This window comes from Notolepis coatsorum (assembly GCF_963971535.1).
Source record: "Notolepis coatsorum genome assembly, chromosome: 8".
Lineage (NCBI taxonomy): Eukaryota > Metazoa > Chordata > Actinopteri > Aulopiformes > Paralepididae > Notolepis > Notolepis coatsorum.
Window position 1 is genome coordinate 57,499,332 of NC_140172.1, and position 14,947 is coordinate 57,514,278.

The 14,947-nt window shown below is 40.9% G+C and overlaps 1 protein-coding gene across 1 annotated transcript in view; it reads left to right on the top strand.

Moving 5' to 3' along the window:
- The first annotated feature begins 764 nt into the window (after positions 1–764).
- Positions 765–14,947, top strand: part of b4galt4 (UDP-Gal:betaGlcNAc beta 1,4- galactosyltransferase, polypeptide 4) — a 47,063-nt gene continuing 32,880 nt past the window's right edge. Inside the window, exons 1-2 of the mRNA XM_084319877.1 lie at positions 765–865; positions 12,468–12,966. Of these exons, the coding sequence (XP_084176003.1) occupies positions 12,714–12,966 (253 nt within the window). The 5' untranslated portion in view covers positions 765–865; positions 12,468–12,713. The remainder of the gene's footprint in view (positions 866–12,467; positions 12,967–14,947) is intronic.

Sequence of the window (14,947 nt, forward strand, 5' to 3'; positions counted from 1 at the left end):
TTTACCAACTGTATTTCCTGTATATATGAATTTACCCATTTCTAATATTATGGTTTACTCTTTTGATAATAAACAGTTGATTAATAGATAAACAAGTCTAAACTGGTCTGCCCTGTGGGCAGCCCAGCTGTCTTTGATCAGCATTTACATACAGTCAGTTTGAAAAGGTGTAGTGGGGGGTTGAGAATGGCTCTCCACTGGCAGTTGAGCCTGATTTAGCCACTTAGTCTCTCTCTGCTATAGAAAGATACATCTGGCTTTTGATGTGGTCTTCTAATTTATTCACACATATTAATTATGAAATTCAACGTCAATTCTACCACAGTATCACAAACAGTACTGTATTTGCAAATCTGGTATGTCATAAATAGATGTAGCAGTAGTCTATCTGTATGTCGTGTGTGTGATATATGTTATGATTAATTGAAAATGGGGGACCCTGATGTAAACCAGACGAAATTCTTTCTCTGGTCTGCATCCCCTTACCCATTCTGCAATCTGTTAATAAAGTTTTCAATCAATCAATCAATCAATCATGTATGTTGGTTTACTTTACACTGGCTGTAAATCTCTAAATGATTTCCTTCCAGTCCTATGGGTAATCTGTAAGGTTTTATCAAAATATATTTACCACTTGGTCAACCGCTCGAGTGCAACTTCCTGGTGGTAAACTCGGACATTTCCGACTTTACGAGTTGACGAGGAGCGGCTGAACGCACCATCCGGCTGCTGATTCAGATGCTTGATGCTCAGCTTTTCATCTGTTCTGTTTTGCTACTGCTCTCTGTTGTTCTCTGGACTGGTGCCTGTACACGCTGCCTGCACAGGTGACAGTGCAGCAGCAGGCTGGAGCCTCTACCCGTAGGTGAGATATGTTTTATGAGTATTATTCAAGTTCGCTGCCATCTTCCAAAAGGCTAAATATTGACAGGTAATGTTACAGTCTATCTGCCAACGTTAGCTTAGCTAATGTTAGCCATTAACGTTACAGCTGACTATAGTTAGCGTTACAAAATAAATGCATTGTTTAACGGTTCTAACGCTAGCTAGCACTTCAGCTAAAAGTTAACATGATTTGAAAAGTGAAAAAAAGTTTTAATGTTAACTTACCAGCTAACGTGCGGTAATTACACGTCAGCTACAGCTCGGCTTCTGTGCTCTTTCTTGAAGTTATGGTGTTTTGTAACGTTACTAGTTAGCTGTTTTATTTTTCGGTGTGCCCCTTTAACGACATTCCTGCAGTTGACTCTAAACTAAAGCTTCAAAGCTAACGCTTGGCTTCTGTGGTCTTGTTAGATATGTTTTGTTTGTAACGTGACTAGTTAGTTGAATCAGTTACTTTAATATTAACGTTAACCCTACAATACCATCTCAGATGGACGGGATCCATAACGTCATATACCAAAGCTAGTAATGTGCAACTATACCGTTATAAACATACCATCACTTTTAATAGTTTTTCTCTTGTGCTGTTTCAATAGGAAAGTTGTTTCAGGGCATAAAAAGATGACTATGATAGTAGTTTTGTGATAAAGGAATAAAGCTATCATACAGCTCTACATACCACTCTACCATTCTCTTCGGTTCAAATAACAAACTCAGCAAGACCGACGGCTTCTCAGTTACAGTGGGTGACAATATTGTGAATGAATGAATGAATGAAAACTTTATTTAACAGATTGCAGAATGGGTACAATACAGTACGGCTCAATACATACAATTGTTACGGGGATGCAGACCTGAGAAAGACGTTTGTCTTGTTTCCATCAGGGTCCCCCATTTTCAATTCATATAGACATATATGACATACATGACATACAGATAGTCAGTACTGCTACATCTATACATTTATGACATACCAGATTTGCAAATACAGTACTGTTTGTGATACAGAAGGAGTCAAGAAAAGGGAGTATATACATTTGACGTAGAAACTGTACATTGGAGGTTGGGTGGGGGGGGTTGGGTACATTGGGATATTGACAACCATACTGGGTAATTTACATTGGAGGTGGTTGGGGGGGGGGGGGGGGGCGGGGGGCATACTGTATAAACAAGTAACACTGTACATTGAGGGGGGGGGGGAGGAGACACTGTACAAACAAACACAATTGTACATTGAACTATTGACAAAACCATACTAGGTAAATGACTGTACATTGGAGGGGGTTGGAATGATTGGGTTAGGATATTTACAGGGGCCAGTGTTGAATTGCAGTCTCCCGTAGGTGTCCCTTGAGAGAGGTTTTGAAAGTGGGTAGTGATCCACATTCCTTTACAGCTTTGGGTAGGGCGTTCCACATTGATGTGGCATAATTGCGAAACGTGTTTAGTCCCTTATTTGAGCCGAATCTGGGTTTGACATGATTTGTGGAGCTCCCTCTGGTGTTGTGATCGTGGTATTCACTGACCTTTGGGAAGTATTTTGACATGTACATGGGTACCTTGGTCGTGTAGTGTATCTTGTAGACCAGGCCCATTGCAAGTTGTTGTACTCTGTCGTCTACTCTAAGCCATCCTAGGTTGTCGAAGTGGGCAGGGGTGAGGTGGGTTCTAGGAGTAAGGTCAAGCAGTAGTCTGACCAGTTTGTTTTGAGATGTTTGTAATTTTGTTTTTAGCGCCTTTGAGGTGCTTTGGTACCATGAGGTGCAAGCATAGTCGTAGTACCCCTGAATGAGTGCTCCTGCCAGAGTCTTCAGGGTGTTCTTGTTTACCAGAGAGGAGATCCGGTACAAGAATCGAGTTCGTTGGTTGACTTTTTTTATTACATTGGATGCCATTTTGTCACAGGAGAGATTAGCCTCTAGGATGGACCCCAGGTAGGTAATTTCATCTTTCCTTGTGACAATATTGTCACCCACTGTAACTGAGAAGCCGTCGGCTTTGTCACAGGGAAAGCTGAAATTAAATTACCTACCTGCGTTCCATCCTAGAGGCTAATCTTTCCTGTGACAAAATGGCATCCAATGTAATAAAAAAAAGTCAACCAACGAACTCTATTCTTGTGTACCGGATCTCCTCTCTGGTAAACAAGAATATAGAGCACTCATTCAAGGGTACTACTACGACTATGCTTGCACCTCATTGATTGATTGATTGATTGAAAACTTTATTAACAGATTGCAGAATGGGTACAATACAGTACAGCTCAATACACACAATTGTTAAGGGGATGCAGACCAGAGAAAGACTTTCGTCTTGTTTACACCAGGGTCCCCCATTTTCAATTCATCAGGACATATATGACATACATGACATACAGATAGTCAGTACTGCTACATCTATACATTTATGACATACCAGATTTGCAAATACAGTACTGTTTGTGATACAGAAGGAGTCAAGAAAAGGGAGTATATACATTTGACGTAGAAACTGTACATTGGAGGAGGTTGGGTGGGGGGGGTTGGGTACACTGGGATATTGACAACCATACTGGGTAATTTACATTGGAGGTGGTTGGGGGGGGGGGGGGGGGGCACACTGTATAAACAAGCAAAACTGTACATTGAGGGGGGGGGGAGACTCTGTACAAACAAACAAAATTGTACATTGGACTATTGACAAAACCATACTAGGTAAATGACTGTACATTGGAGGGGGTTGGGTTAGGATATTTACAGTACCAAAAGCACCTCAAAGGCGCTAAAAACAAAATTACAAACATCTCAAAACTAACTGGTCAGACTACTGCTTGACCTTACTCCTAGAACCCACCTCACCCCTGCCCACTTTGACAACCTAGGATGGCTTAGAGTAGACGACAGAGTACAGCAACTTGCAATGGGCCTGGTCTACAAGATACACTACACGACCAAGGTACCCATGTCAGTGGTGCGTTATTGAAATCATCTGGGGTGACACGCACCACGTGCACGCGCGCTCCCTGCGCGTGCGCGCGCTCCCGCGAATGCGCATTTAATGTCCCCTCGCTTGGGCACAGACTAAAGACAGTGCCTAATTGCCTCTACGAATGGAATGTAACACGTCTTCACAACAAGGTTAGGTGTGAATGTGTCTGAGAACGTATTTAACACACCTGACGACCGGAGCTATTGATATGCAAATAGCGAGTGAGGTCCCACACCGTGCTACCCCGTCCCATGAACAACACATGCCTGACCCATGTACATGTCAAAATACTTCCCAAAGGTCAGTGAACACCACGATCACAACACCAGAGGGAGCTCCATAAATCATGTTAAACCCAGATTTGGCTCAAACAAGGGACTAAACACGTTTCGCAATTATGCCACATCAATGTGGAACGCCCTCCCAAAGCTGTAAATGAATGTGAATCACTACCCACTTTCAAAACCACTCTCAAAGAACACCTACGGGAGACTGCAATTCGAAACTGGCCCCTGTAAATGTCCTAACCCAACCCCCTCCAATGTACAGTAAATTACCAAGTATGGTTCTGTCAATATTCCAATGTACAGTTTTGCTTGTACAGTTGTACAAGCAAATAGATGTAGCAGTACTGTCGATCTGTATGTCGTGTGTGTCATATATGTTATGATGAATTGAAAATGGGGGACCCTGATGTAAACGAGACGAAAGTCTTTCTCTGGTCTGCATCCCCTTAACAATTGTATGTATTGAGCTGTACTGTACCCATTCTATCTGTTAATAAAGTTTTCAATCAATCAATACGGCTATCAGTGGTTCCCAAACTGTGGTGCGCGAGCTACCTCTAGGTGGTGCGTGACATGAAAAGGCTAATGGCGTTATTTGACTAATAAATATATAACTAATATACATTATTTCAAATGGGGATTTTCACTGTGTAAATCATGAAATTCAAGAAAAGTTTTTAATAAAAAACATACGTTTTAATAATAATAATAAACTGTCTCGGGCGAGGTGCGCTTCGTCTGTGCTGATGCGCTCCGCTCTGCCTGGAGTCTGTCTCCTCAGGTCTCCTATATGCGGTCTAACAGCGGGCCGATGACAGTAGTGAGCGCGAGCCAGTGCATTAATAACTTCCTGCCAAAAGCGCGGGATTGTGGCACTTACAACATGCAGAGCTGGCTAAAAACAGGGAAACTGTCAGGTGAATCTAAAGTCAATAAAAGTAATGAAAGAGGACAAGAGGAATTGGAGGCGAGAGCAGCGTTAGAGTGGAGACAGAGAGTGATGATGACCGCGGCCTGGAGCACAGACACAACAGCCCGGCCCTCCACCAAGAAAACAGGGTAATAATGACAACGATTATGATATGTGTGTAGTGTTCTGATAACGACTATTGGTGAAGCGATGTCGAGATTCATTTGGTTTGGCAGCGAGAGCTAGATTTGCGAGAAGCATGCAGCCGCAGAGCAGACAGTTGTGCGCGCACAGTGCAATACTCCAATTCAGCCATTGGCAATTCAGCATTGGCCAAATTTCTCAGTTATTCGCTTGATATAATTAATACAAATGTCCAATATAACGGAATTCGTTAGCTCATAAAAATGTGATTATAACACACTGTTGTTTATTAATGTCGGCTGACTGCCCACAGACACCTATTTGATTTAAAGTCAGCAGCAGCACGGAGTCTCGGGACTTATTTATTTATTATTTTTTATGTTTGCATTGGGGGGTGCGCGAGCTAGGTCGGCAGGTGACAGGGGGTGCGCGGCCAAAAAAGTTTGGTAACCGCTGGGCTATATCATACTTTTCTATCATACTGCTCTATAATGCTGCTCTATCATACTGCTCTAATGCTGCTTTATCATACTATTTTATCATACTGTTCTATACAAGCTATATCGTACCACTCTATCACAATACTCTACCGTAGGGCTGGGCGATATGACCAAAAACGTTATCGCGATAAAATTATAAAATTATTTTCATATAACTCGATATCGATAATTATCGTCGATATAATGTCTGTCAAGTTTAATTAACTTCTTATGCTGCTGCGAATGTCTCGAGTCGAGTTGATGTCGTCATCAGTCCGCGCACGTTAGCAGTTAGCCGACAAGCGGAGTATCTCATGACAATGTAATAAATATGACACTAAAATACTCTCTTCCGCCACAATATATTGAAACGATGTCCACTGTATACCCCACACTACTATAAACGTGGCCTCAGAATTCACGCCACACACATACTCGGCACGTAAATATATAAAACAGCGCCGTGCAAGCTAGTTATCCTAGCCAGCCTGTTGTTTCTAAGCGGTGTATTCCATGACAATGTGCTAAATATGACACTAAAATACTCTCTTCCGCCACAATATATTGAAACGACGTCCACTGTATACCCCACACTACTATAAACGTGGCCTCAGAATTCACGCCACACACATACTCGGCACGTAAATATATAAAACAGCGCCGTGCAAGCTAATTAGCCTAGCAAGCCTTGTTGTTGAGTGAGTCCTAGTTCAAGTTCAAGTTCTTTAATAGTTGTCATACAGAAGTACAGAATACTTTCATACAAAATGCTTCTTACTGTTACGCTCCAGAGACTGTGCTAGACAAGATAGTATCAAATAACATAATAACATAATATAGCATGAATTTAGAAGAAGAAAAATGAGGTCACAGTGTTCGGTATAGACATATGTACAATGTTCTGAGTTACCATATAATATACAATACACAATACTATGCAGTGTACTAATGTACAGTACTATCTAGTGCAAAGCAGAAATGGGATGAGGTACAATTTTAGGTACAATTTACAGTAAGGTGTACGAGTTGTAGTGCAATCCTTCATCCATAAATATAAAGTGTGGGGAGTGGGTGCTACAGTGTGTTTGTTTAAAGTGGGTGTGTGCTATAAAGTGTGTGGAGTGGGTGCTACAGTGTGTTTGTTTAAAGTGAGTGTGTGCGTGTGGATGTGTGTGCTATGTGCGTTTGGTGGTTGTTGTTGTGTAGTGTTCATTCATTGTTCGTTTAGCAGCCTGATGGCCTGGGGATAGAAGCTTACCTACCTCTGGGTCTCCTTCCGGGTCTCCTTCGCTCTCGGCCATCTCCTTCACTGATTGGTTGTTAGTGCGTGTGCTCATATCCAAGCTTGGAAAATCGATATATCGAAACTTTGCGACCACGTTTCATGTTTATTTCGAGGAAATAATTTATCGCGATAGTTATCGTTATCGTTTTATCGCCCAGCCCTACTCTACCGTATTGCTCTATAATAATGATGAATTGAAAATGGGGGACCCTGACAAGACGAAAGTCTTTCTCTGGTCTGCATCCCCTTAACAATTGTGTGTATTGAGCTGTACTGTACTGTACTGTACCCATTCTGCAATCTGTTAATAAAGTTTTCAATCAATAATGTTGCTCTATCACACTGCTCTCATAATGTTCTATAATGCTGCTCTATCACACTGCTCTATCGTAATGTTCTATCATGCTGCTCTGTACTGCTCTATCACGCTGCTCTATCATAATGTTCTATCATACTGCTCTATACAGTTCTATCACACTGCTGCTCTATCATACAGCTCTGCCCTAGGAGGAGGCATTACATTAAGCCACTAAAAAAAACATTTACATAACACCAGTGATCCCATCAGGTCTAAAGTGGGGCTGCTACGTTGACAATGAATTAGAGACAGATTTTGCAGATCTGCAGAATGTTTCCTTTTTATAGCCCTTAATCGAGACAACTGTTTTTGACTATTGACAATTTGGATTGGTGCTTGCACAATTGTCTCTACGCCGCCATCCCAATTGGCCTAAACCCAATCTCAAAGTAGGTCTTTCCTGTGCTCCTTCCTTGCAGTACTCGAAAGGTAGCTTGAAGTTGTACAATCCCCTCGTAATAAAAAAAAAAAATCTTTAGTACTTTACCCTGCTTTACTGTCTCCATTGTCAGCTAATTGCTAGCATCTGTAGTGATGTAATTCTCATTCCTGCCAGTAAGTTCCTGCCAAGCAACTGGCGGGAACAATAATTAGGTTGCTGCAGATGCTAGCAGAGCCATGGCTCTGGATGCTAGCAGTTAGCTGCCAATAGCAAGCAACTCTAGAGTGTTTATCCACAGTGTTCTCAGGTCTGAAACAGAAAATGTGGGTACACTCAGAATATTCATCTGTGTGCTCTGTGTTTCATCACAACCCCTTCTCAATTCACTGTCTATGGAGAAGCTTCAGTACTTTGTACCTACAGTAGTATCCACCATATTAGCAGTAATGATACACTGTCACAACATTACAATGTACAGTATCCACCATGTTAGCAGTAATGATGCACTGTCACAACATTACAATGTACAGTATCCAGTCCACCATGTTAGCAGTATTATGCACCGTCACAACAACATTACAATGTACAGTATATCCACCATGTTAGCAATAATGATACACTGTCACAACATTACAATGTACAGTATCCAGTCCACCATGTTAGCAGTAATTATGCACCATCACAACATTACAATGTACAGTATATCCAGCCTGTTAGCAATAATGATACACTGTCGCAACATTACAATGTACAGTATCCAACATGTTAGCAGTAATGATACACTGTCACAACATTACAATGTACAGTATCCATTAGGGCTGTCTTAAATACTTCGAAGCTTTGTTCGATGGGCATGGGATTCGAATATGGAAAAAAAAATCGATTATTAAAAAATATATATATGATATATATATATTTTTTGGTGCTAAATCAACTCTGCCTCTCTTTGTTAACTACAACAAGCAATGCTGTTTGTTATTTAAGATGAGTGCTGTTTGTTATTTAAGATTAGGTCGGACTCTGCACTGACAGATTTGTGTTCATTGTGCTGCTTTTATAAATCAAATCAAATCTATTTGTAAGGTCCGACAACACACGTTAATGTCCCCATGGGCCGGACACGTCTTCTTTAAACAAGTCAAGAAGAAACATAACAATAAATCAAGATCAAAACAAGAACACCATAAGGTCCAACACATTTTTTATAAATGCTAAATGAATGAATGCAATATATATAAAGCCTCAAATGACGGCTTACAATATTTCATGAAAGCAAAGTGTTTTGTTTGTAGATTTAAAAAGGTTTAAACTTTACAGCACTGACAAAGTTGAACAAAGTGCTGTACAAGTCCCACAACATTAAAAAAAAAAATATTATAATTATTAAAAAAAAAAATGTATCCCGAATCTCTGCCCCGAAGCTTCAAATTCAAAATCGAAGGTCAGCCCTAGTATCCATATCCACCATGTTAGCAGTAATGATACACTGTCACAACATTACAATGTACAGTATATCTACCACCTTAGCAGTAATGATACACTGTCACAACATTACAATGTATTCACTACATTAGCAGGCAGCTGTTGGACAACTATCTTAAGGCGCTCCCATAGTCCAGCAGACTGTACACAGAGCAGACTCCGCGGAGGTCCGCGCGGCTCTTTGAGCTTTGATCTCAGCGGACAGCAGACCCACAGGTGCGAAGCTCATATTTTCTGACGCGCGGACATCCGCGCCGCTGACTTGGTGTCACACATAACGCTGCTCGGCGTTTTGGTTGACATCGAACTGCATTTAATGTGACGCCGATCTGCATTTTACTCTGACCACTCGCTCCGTGCCAAGAGAGATGTTTGAATGGCTTTTCTAAATGAAGTGTGTAAAATTGCCAGTTTTATTTCGAAATATTGGAAACGGAGATAACATAGAATGTTATCTCCGTTTCCAATATTTTGAAATAAAACTGGTGTTTTTATTTCATGCAATGCATGTTTGTCATTTCAGCACCAGCGCTGTCCACCTCAAGCCTATACGGTACATTGCATCTCGCTGCCTATATACCTGTTATTCAAGTGCGTAAAACTGCCCGTTTTATTATCGAAATATTGGAAAACGGAGATAACATACTCTTTATTTTGACATCGGATGACGACGACATGACAGAAGTTGAACAGCGTGGGGACAATTGTGTAAACTGGCGCGTGACATGTAGGAAATTGGTCCGCGGAGGTCCGCTCGACTATGAAGGCTCAAAGAGTCCAGTGGACCTCCGCGGAGTCTGCTCTGTGTACAGTCTGCTCGACTATGGGAGGGCCTTTAGTCTTTCATCAAGACTGAGTTAGCAAAGCACTCTGGTGTTTGGATAGGCAGTATTTATTTTCTCTGTATCTTGTTTAAATGTGTTTGGGGGAAATGTCCAGGCTGCAAAGTAAGCAGTACAGTAATAGCCTATCAAATTGCATGGAATTACTTTGTTCATAGTAATTGTCCATCATACTTTTTTGCCAGTATAGTATACTGGAGGTATATATACTGAAATAGGTTCAGTTTTATTCAAAGTGGTCTTAAAAAGGTCTTAAATTTTACTTTTAGAAACATGCAGGAACCCTGTAGTCCTGTACATTGGCAGCATTAGAAATAGCTTATAGAAATAATAATCCAACCTTCATTTAGAAAATGTGCCTAAGTTCTTGTCGGACAAGGACATATAGTCATCAGAACCTTCAGAAGAGTAATCATCCCATAGCTCTCATTTACCCACTACATTGAAACTTTGCACATTGGAATAATAAAGCTTTGATTGTTCACTGATGCTACTGCAACTTTGAAGCCCAAAAGGTGATAATTGGGATGCAGCCTAGAATTCACCAATAGTCTGAGGCTACGTTTAGACGAGCGTTTTGGGATGGAAGTCTGAACAGAAACCGCAAAAGTCGTCTTGCGGTTTCACTTTTAATTTTGCGTTTAGACGAGCGTTTTGGGGTGGAATTCTCCGTGCAGACGAGGCTGTAACAACTCGAGACAACGGAGCCCTGCTGTCACACGATTGACGCATATGTCACATGACGTGCTGTGAAGACCCGCCCTACTCTGCCTCTGATTCGCAGAGTGTGGGTGGGGAATGTGATTGGACCAAAGCAGAGTCACTCGCAGACAGTGGGTCCAGTCATAATAGTTGTGATAGCCGCGGGACAGATTCTTGTGTATTTAAAAGTACTGCCAATGTAGCCTTCAGGTGATCGCCATGGATAGAATCAGACATGCTTTGTTTACGCTTCTAGGCTACTGGCGCATGCCTGTGATGTAAGCAGTAGGCGCGACGAGAGCCTTGACGACCCTTTCGTCATCGTTTTATGCGGTTTGACAGTTTAGACGAGAGCGCAAAGGTTTACCGTTTCTAGGAATTCCACCCTGGAAGGTGGTCTCACTTTTTTACGGTTTCACCCCGTAAAAACGCCGTTTCCGTATAAACGAAAGGCACATCTGAAAAAATATTTTTGCGGATTCACCTGCTAGCATTTCCGTCTAAACAGGGCCTGACTTTGGAACGCAATACAATCATAATACACATACAAGCAATGTAAAAAGATTGATTGGAGAAAGGAATGAATTCAAATAAATCCAGCCACAGGAGAAACACAGCAGCCTAGTGTGAAACACACACACCCATGTAATTTCGTAACATCATGCAGTGCAGTAAAATGACAGTTAAACATAGTGTAACAGTAGCCAAAGACCATGTGTGAGCAACACGATACGCTATATCCTCCCCAAGCTGCACACAAAGGTAGGTATACTATTCCAGTTGAAGACCACTATCCAGGGCACATGTTTGAATGGTTAGTTTAAGGTGTAAAACAGGTTTGTCAGCGTGAAACCTGAGAAAAAAAACAGGTGGAGCTTTTGAAAAGATGATTGTGATCCGTTTTGTTATTTTCTCTTGTTTGTTATTTATTCTTGGGGTTAGGGTTAGGTGGAGCTTTTGAAAAGACAATTGTCTCATGTCCATTTGTAAAGTAAGTGTTCTCTCTTCTCCATTTATTTTTTTCACCTTGTTTGAAGGGGAGGGGTGCTGAATGAGTACCTTTATGCAGCATTCCACTGTCTCTAGACTAGTCTCTAGACCAGGGGTCTCAAACTCGCGGGCCAATTGCGGCCCGCTGGATGATATTTTGCGGCCCCCTACTTGACATCAAAGTAAAAAAATATATAATTTTTTTTATTTTTTTTATATATATATTTTTTTAAATGTTGTGAGACTTGTACATTACTTTGTTCAACTTTGTCAGTGCTGTAAAGTTTAAACCTTTTTAAATCTTAGACAAACAAAACACTTTGCTTTCATGAAATATTGTAAGCCGTCATTTGAGGCTTTATAAAAGCAGCACAATGAACACAAATCTGTCAGTGCAGAGTCCGACCTCATCTTAAATAACAAACAGCATTGCTTGTTGTAGTTAACAAAGAGAGGCAGAGTTGATTTTGCAAAAAAAAATATATATATATATATAATATTTAATGCGGCCCAGCCTCACCCAGACTCTACATCCAGCGGCCCCCAGGAAAATTTTGTTTGAGACCCGTGCTCTAGACACTAGTCTCTCTCACACTCTTTGCAACATTGCCTATCGCCAGGTCAGGCTACATCCTCAGAACGTCTAATGGTGAAGTGTTGTAACAACCACACATAGAAGAACTTCTAATGGTGAAGTGTTGTAACAACCACACGTAGAAGAACTTCTAATGGTTTCTGTTCTTCTTCAAACCAGGTCCACTTAGAGAAATCAAGCTCCCAGGGACGACGCTCGTCTTCACGGTTATGGTCCTGCGGTGGATGTTCAGCGGTAAGCCCTTGTTTTAACACAGCTGCCATGGAGTTGTCGGTCTGAAGCCCCACCATGGGATGACTGCTGAGAAGATCTGGGGCTTCCTCTGAAATATCACCAGCCAGAACCAGGAGTGCTTCCACCATCTCTTGATCACATCTTTTTGCTATCGACATAAACGAGGCAGTCATGGGAGTCTGTCCCTCTGCGTCCAAGTGTCTACGAAGGGGAAAGTATTTTGCGCTGTTCCTCCTCTCGCTCTCAGTGTTGGTGTGGATCTCCACCTACGGAGGCCAAACGGTGAGATCTCTCCCGGACAGCGCCGTCTCGGTGGACACTATTAGACAAGGACAGATGTTTCCGAGGCTAGAACTGAACTCTGAATCTATGGAACAGAACGCAGCGTCGAAAGAAGAGTGCCCCGAGAAATCACCACTGCTTCGTAAGTATAATATATACGTTTTTATAAGTTTCAAGAGTGTTGAAATTGACTTTTTACCCTACTGTCATCCCACACAATTCTGAACAGAACCTATAAAAACAAAAGAGAGCGAAACAAATGGAAACAGGCATTTCATCTTCTGCTTCAGTATTTTTATTTTCCTTGCATCTTCTTGCAAGTGACAACTGTTGTCGTATTTTCTGTGAGGCTTTTACACACAGGTTTGCGTTTTGACAGGTCCTGCGGAGAAAAGCTATGTCAGGAATGTCCGAGCATGTGATGCATCTGAACCAATCACGTTGTCAAATCTGCACCAGCCAATGGGAGCTTGTTGTTTGTGGCAAACCTCCCTACAACGGTGCCTCATAATGATATTGGGCAGAGAGCGACCGCGCTGAATTTAGGCAAAATCTACAGGTGCAGCATGACAACGTGTAGTAAAATAAACATCTAGATGTCACCTACCCGCACCCCACTTTGGGTTGCGACCGTAGTTTGAGAACCGCTGCTCTAGAGGTTAATATGCATTAAGGATCGAACAAGCATTGAAATACAAGAATGTATGATATCAAAGTCAAAGTTAAGTTTATTGTAATTTTTCCATTGACATGGAAGCACGAGAAACAGCACTCGGGTCTCGGTTACAGCCATTTGACGCTAGATATACACTAAACAAATAAATAAAATACTGATCCTTATAACAGACATACAAACCGATTCAACAAAAATCCAGTAGAAACCAATCATTCAACAAAAATGGTCAATAAAAACAGGGAATTGATTCAGTAGCAAACTAATCTAAAATAAGAAACCTAGTCTAATTCAGTCAAACTGATCCAATTCAATAAGACCAATAGATTCACTGATTAAAAGTTTTAAAGAGATAGGTGCCATAAGGTGCTACAGTGCAGTGTGCAGAGGCATGGCAGTTGTCGTGGAATATATTATCATGTCATTAGACCGCTTGACTGGTGCACTTTGACACTACTGTCTCTTTAAATCTTCTTCTCTGTTAGCAAGACTATTTAACATTCCAGTTGGGAACATCACCGCCTAGCCAAGGTTGATTCTCCTAACTGGGTCATTCTCATCATCATATCTGATATTATGTTACGTCTGACAACTGTGTATTTAACATACGTCTGAACAGAACTCTTGGTCAGTCTATGGCCAGACGCTACTGTATTAACATGTTGTCTCTGACTGTAAACTGTCCTTTCATTTGTGGTCACGGATGAAATAAACGTTCCTATTATTAATAATGACTGAATCATTCATGTAAACGGCTCATCGTTTGTCCCTTTAATATTTCCCATTACACAGTGATAAGCTGCAATGAACTGTTCAGTAGTCTCACAGCATCCGGTATCTCTCTCTATATATATATATAATATATATTAGGGATGTCCGATATTATCGGCCTACCGATATTATCGGCCGATATTGGCATTCAAATGTGATATCGGAAATTATCTGTATCTGTTTTAAAAAATATATATATATATTTTTATTTTTTTACATTTACCGGTATTTAACCTTTATTTACCCAGGCAAGCAAGTAAGAACAAATTCTGATTTTATTTATTGTCAAAAGTATGCATAATGTTGTGTTAATTCCACGACAAAAGATATGCAAGGCACCCGGGTCTAGAAATGCAGGCTTCAATCTATGTTGTTTAGTCTATCTGTTCAGTACTGCTCAGCACTGTTTCAAGATGCACACTGACCTCTTCTGAGAGAATTGTTGAATATACAAATGTTCTAGAATGTTTGGTTATGACATCATACTCTGACATCACAAATGTTCTAGAATGTTTGATTATGACATCATACTGTGACATCACAAATGTTCTAGAATGTTTGATTATGACATCATACTGTGACATCACAAATGTTCTAGAATGTTCTATTATGACAAATAAGACGGTTCAATGACTTTATCTAAATCCAATCAATATTCCTAATGCTGTTTCAATGTAAG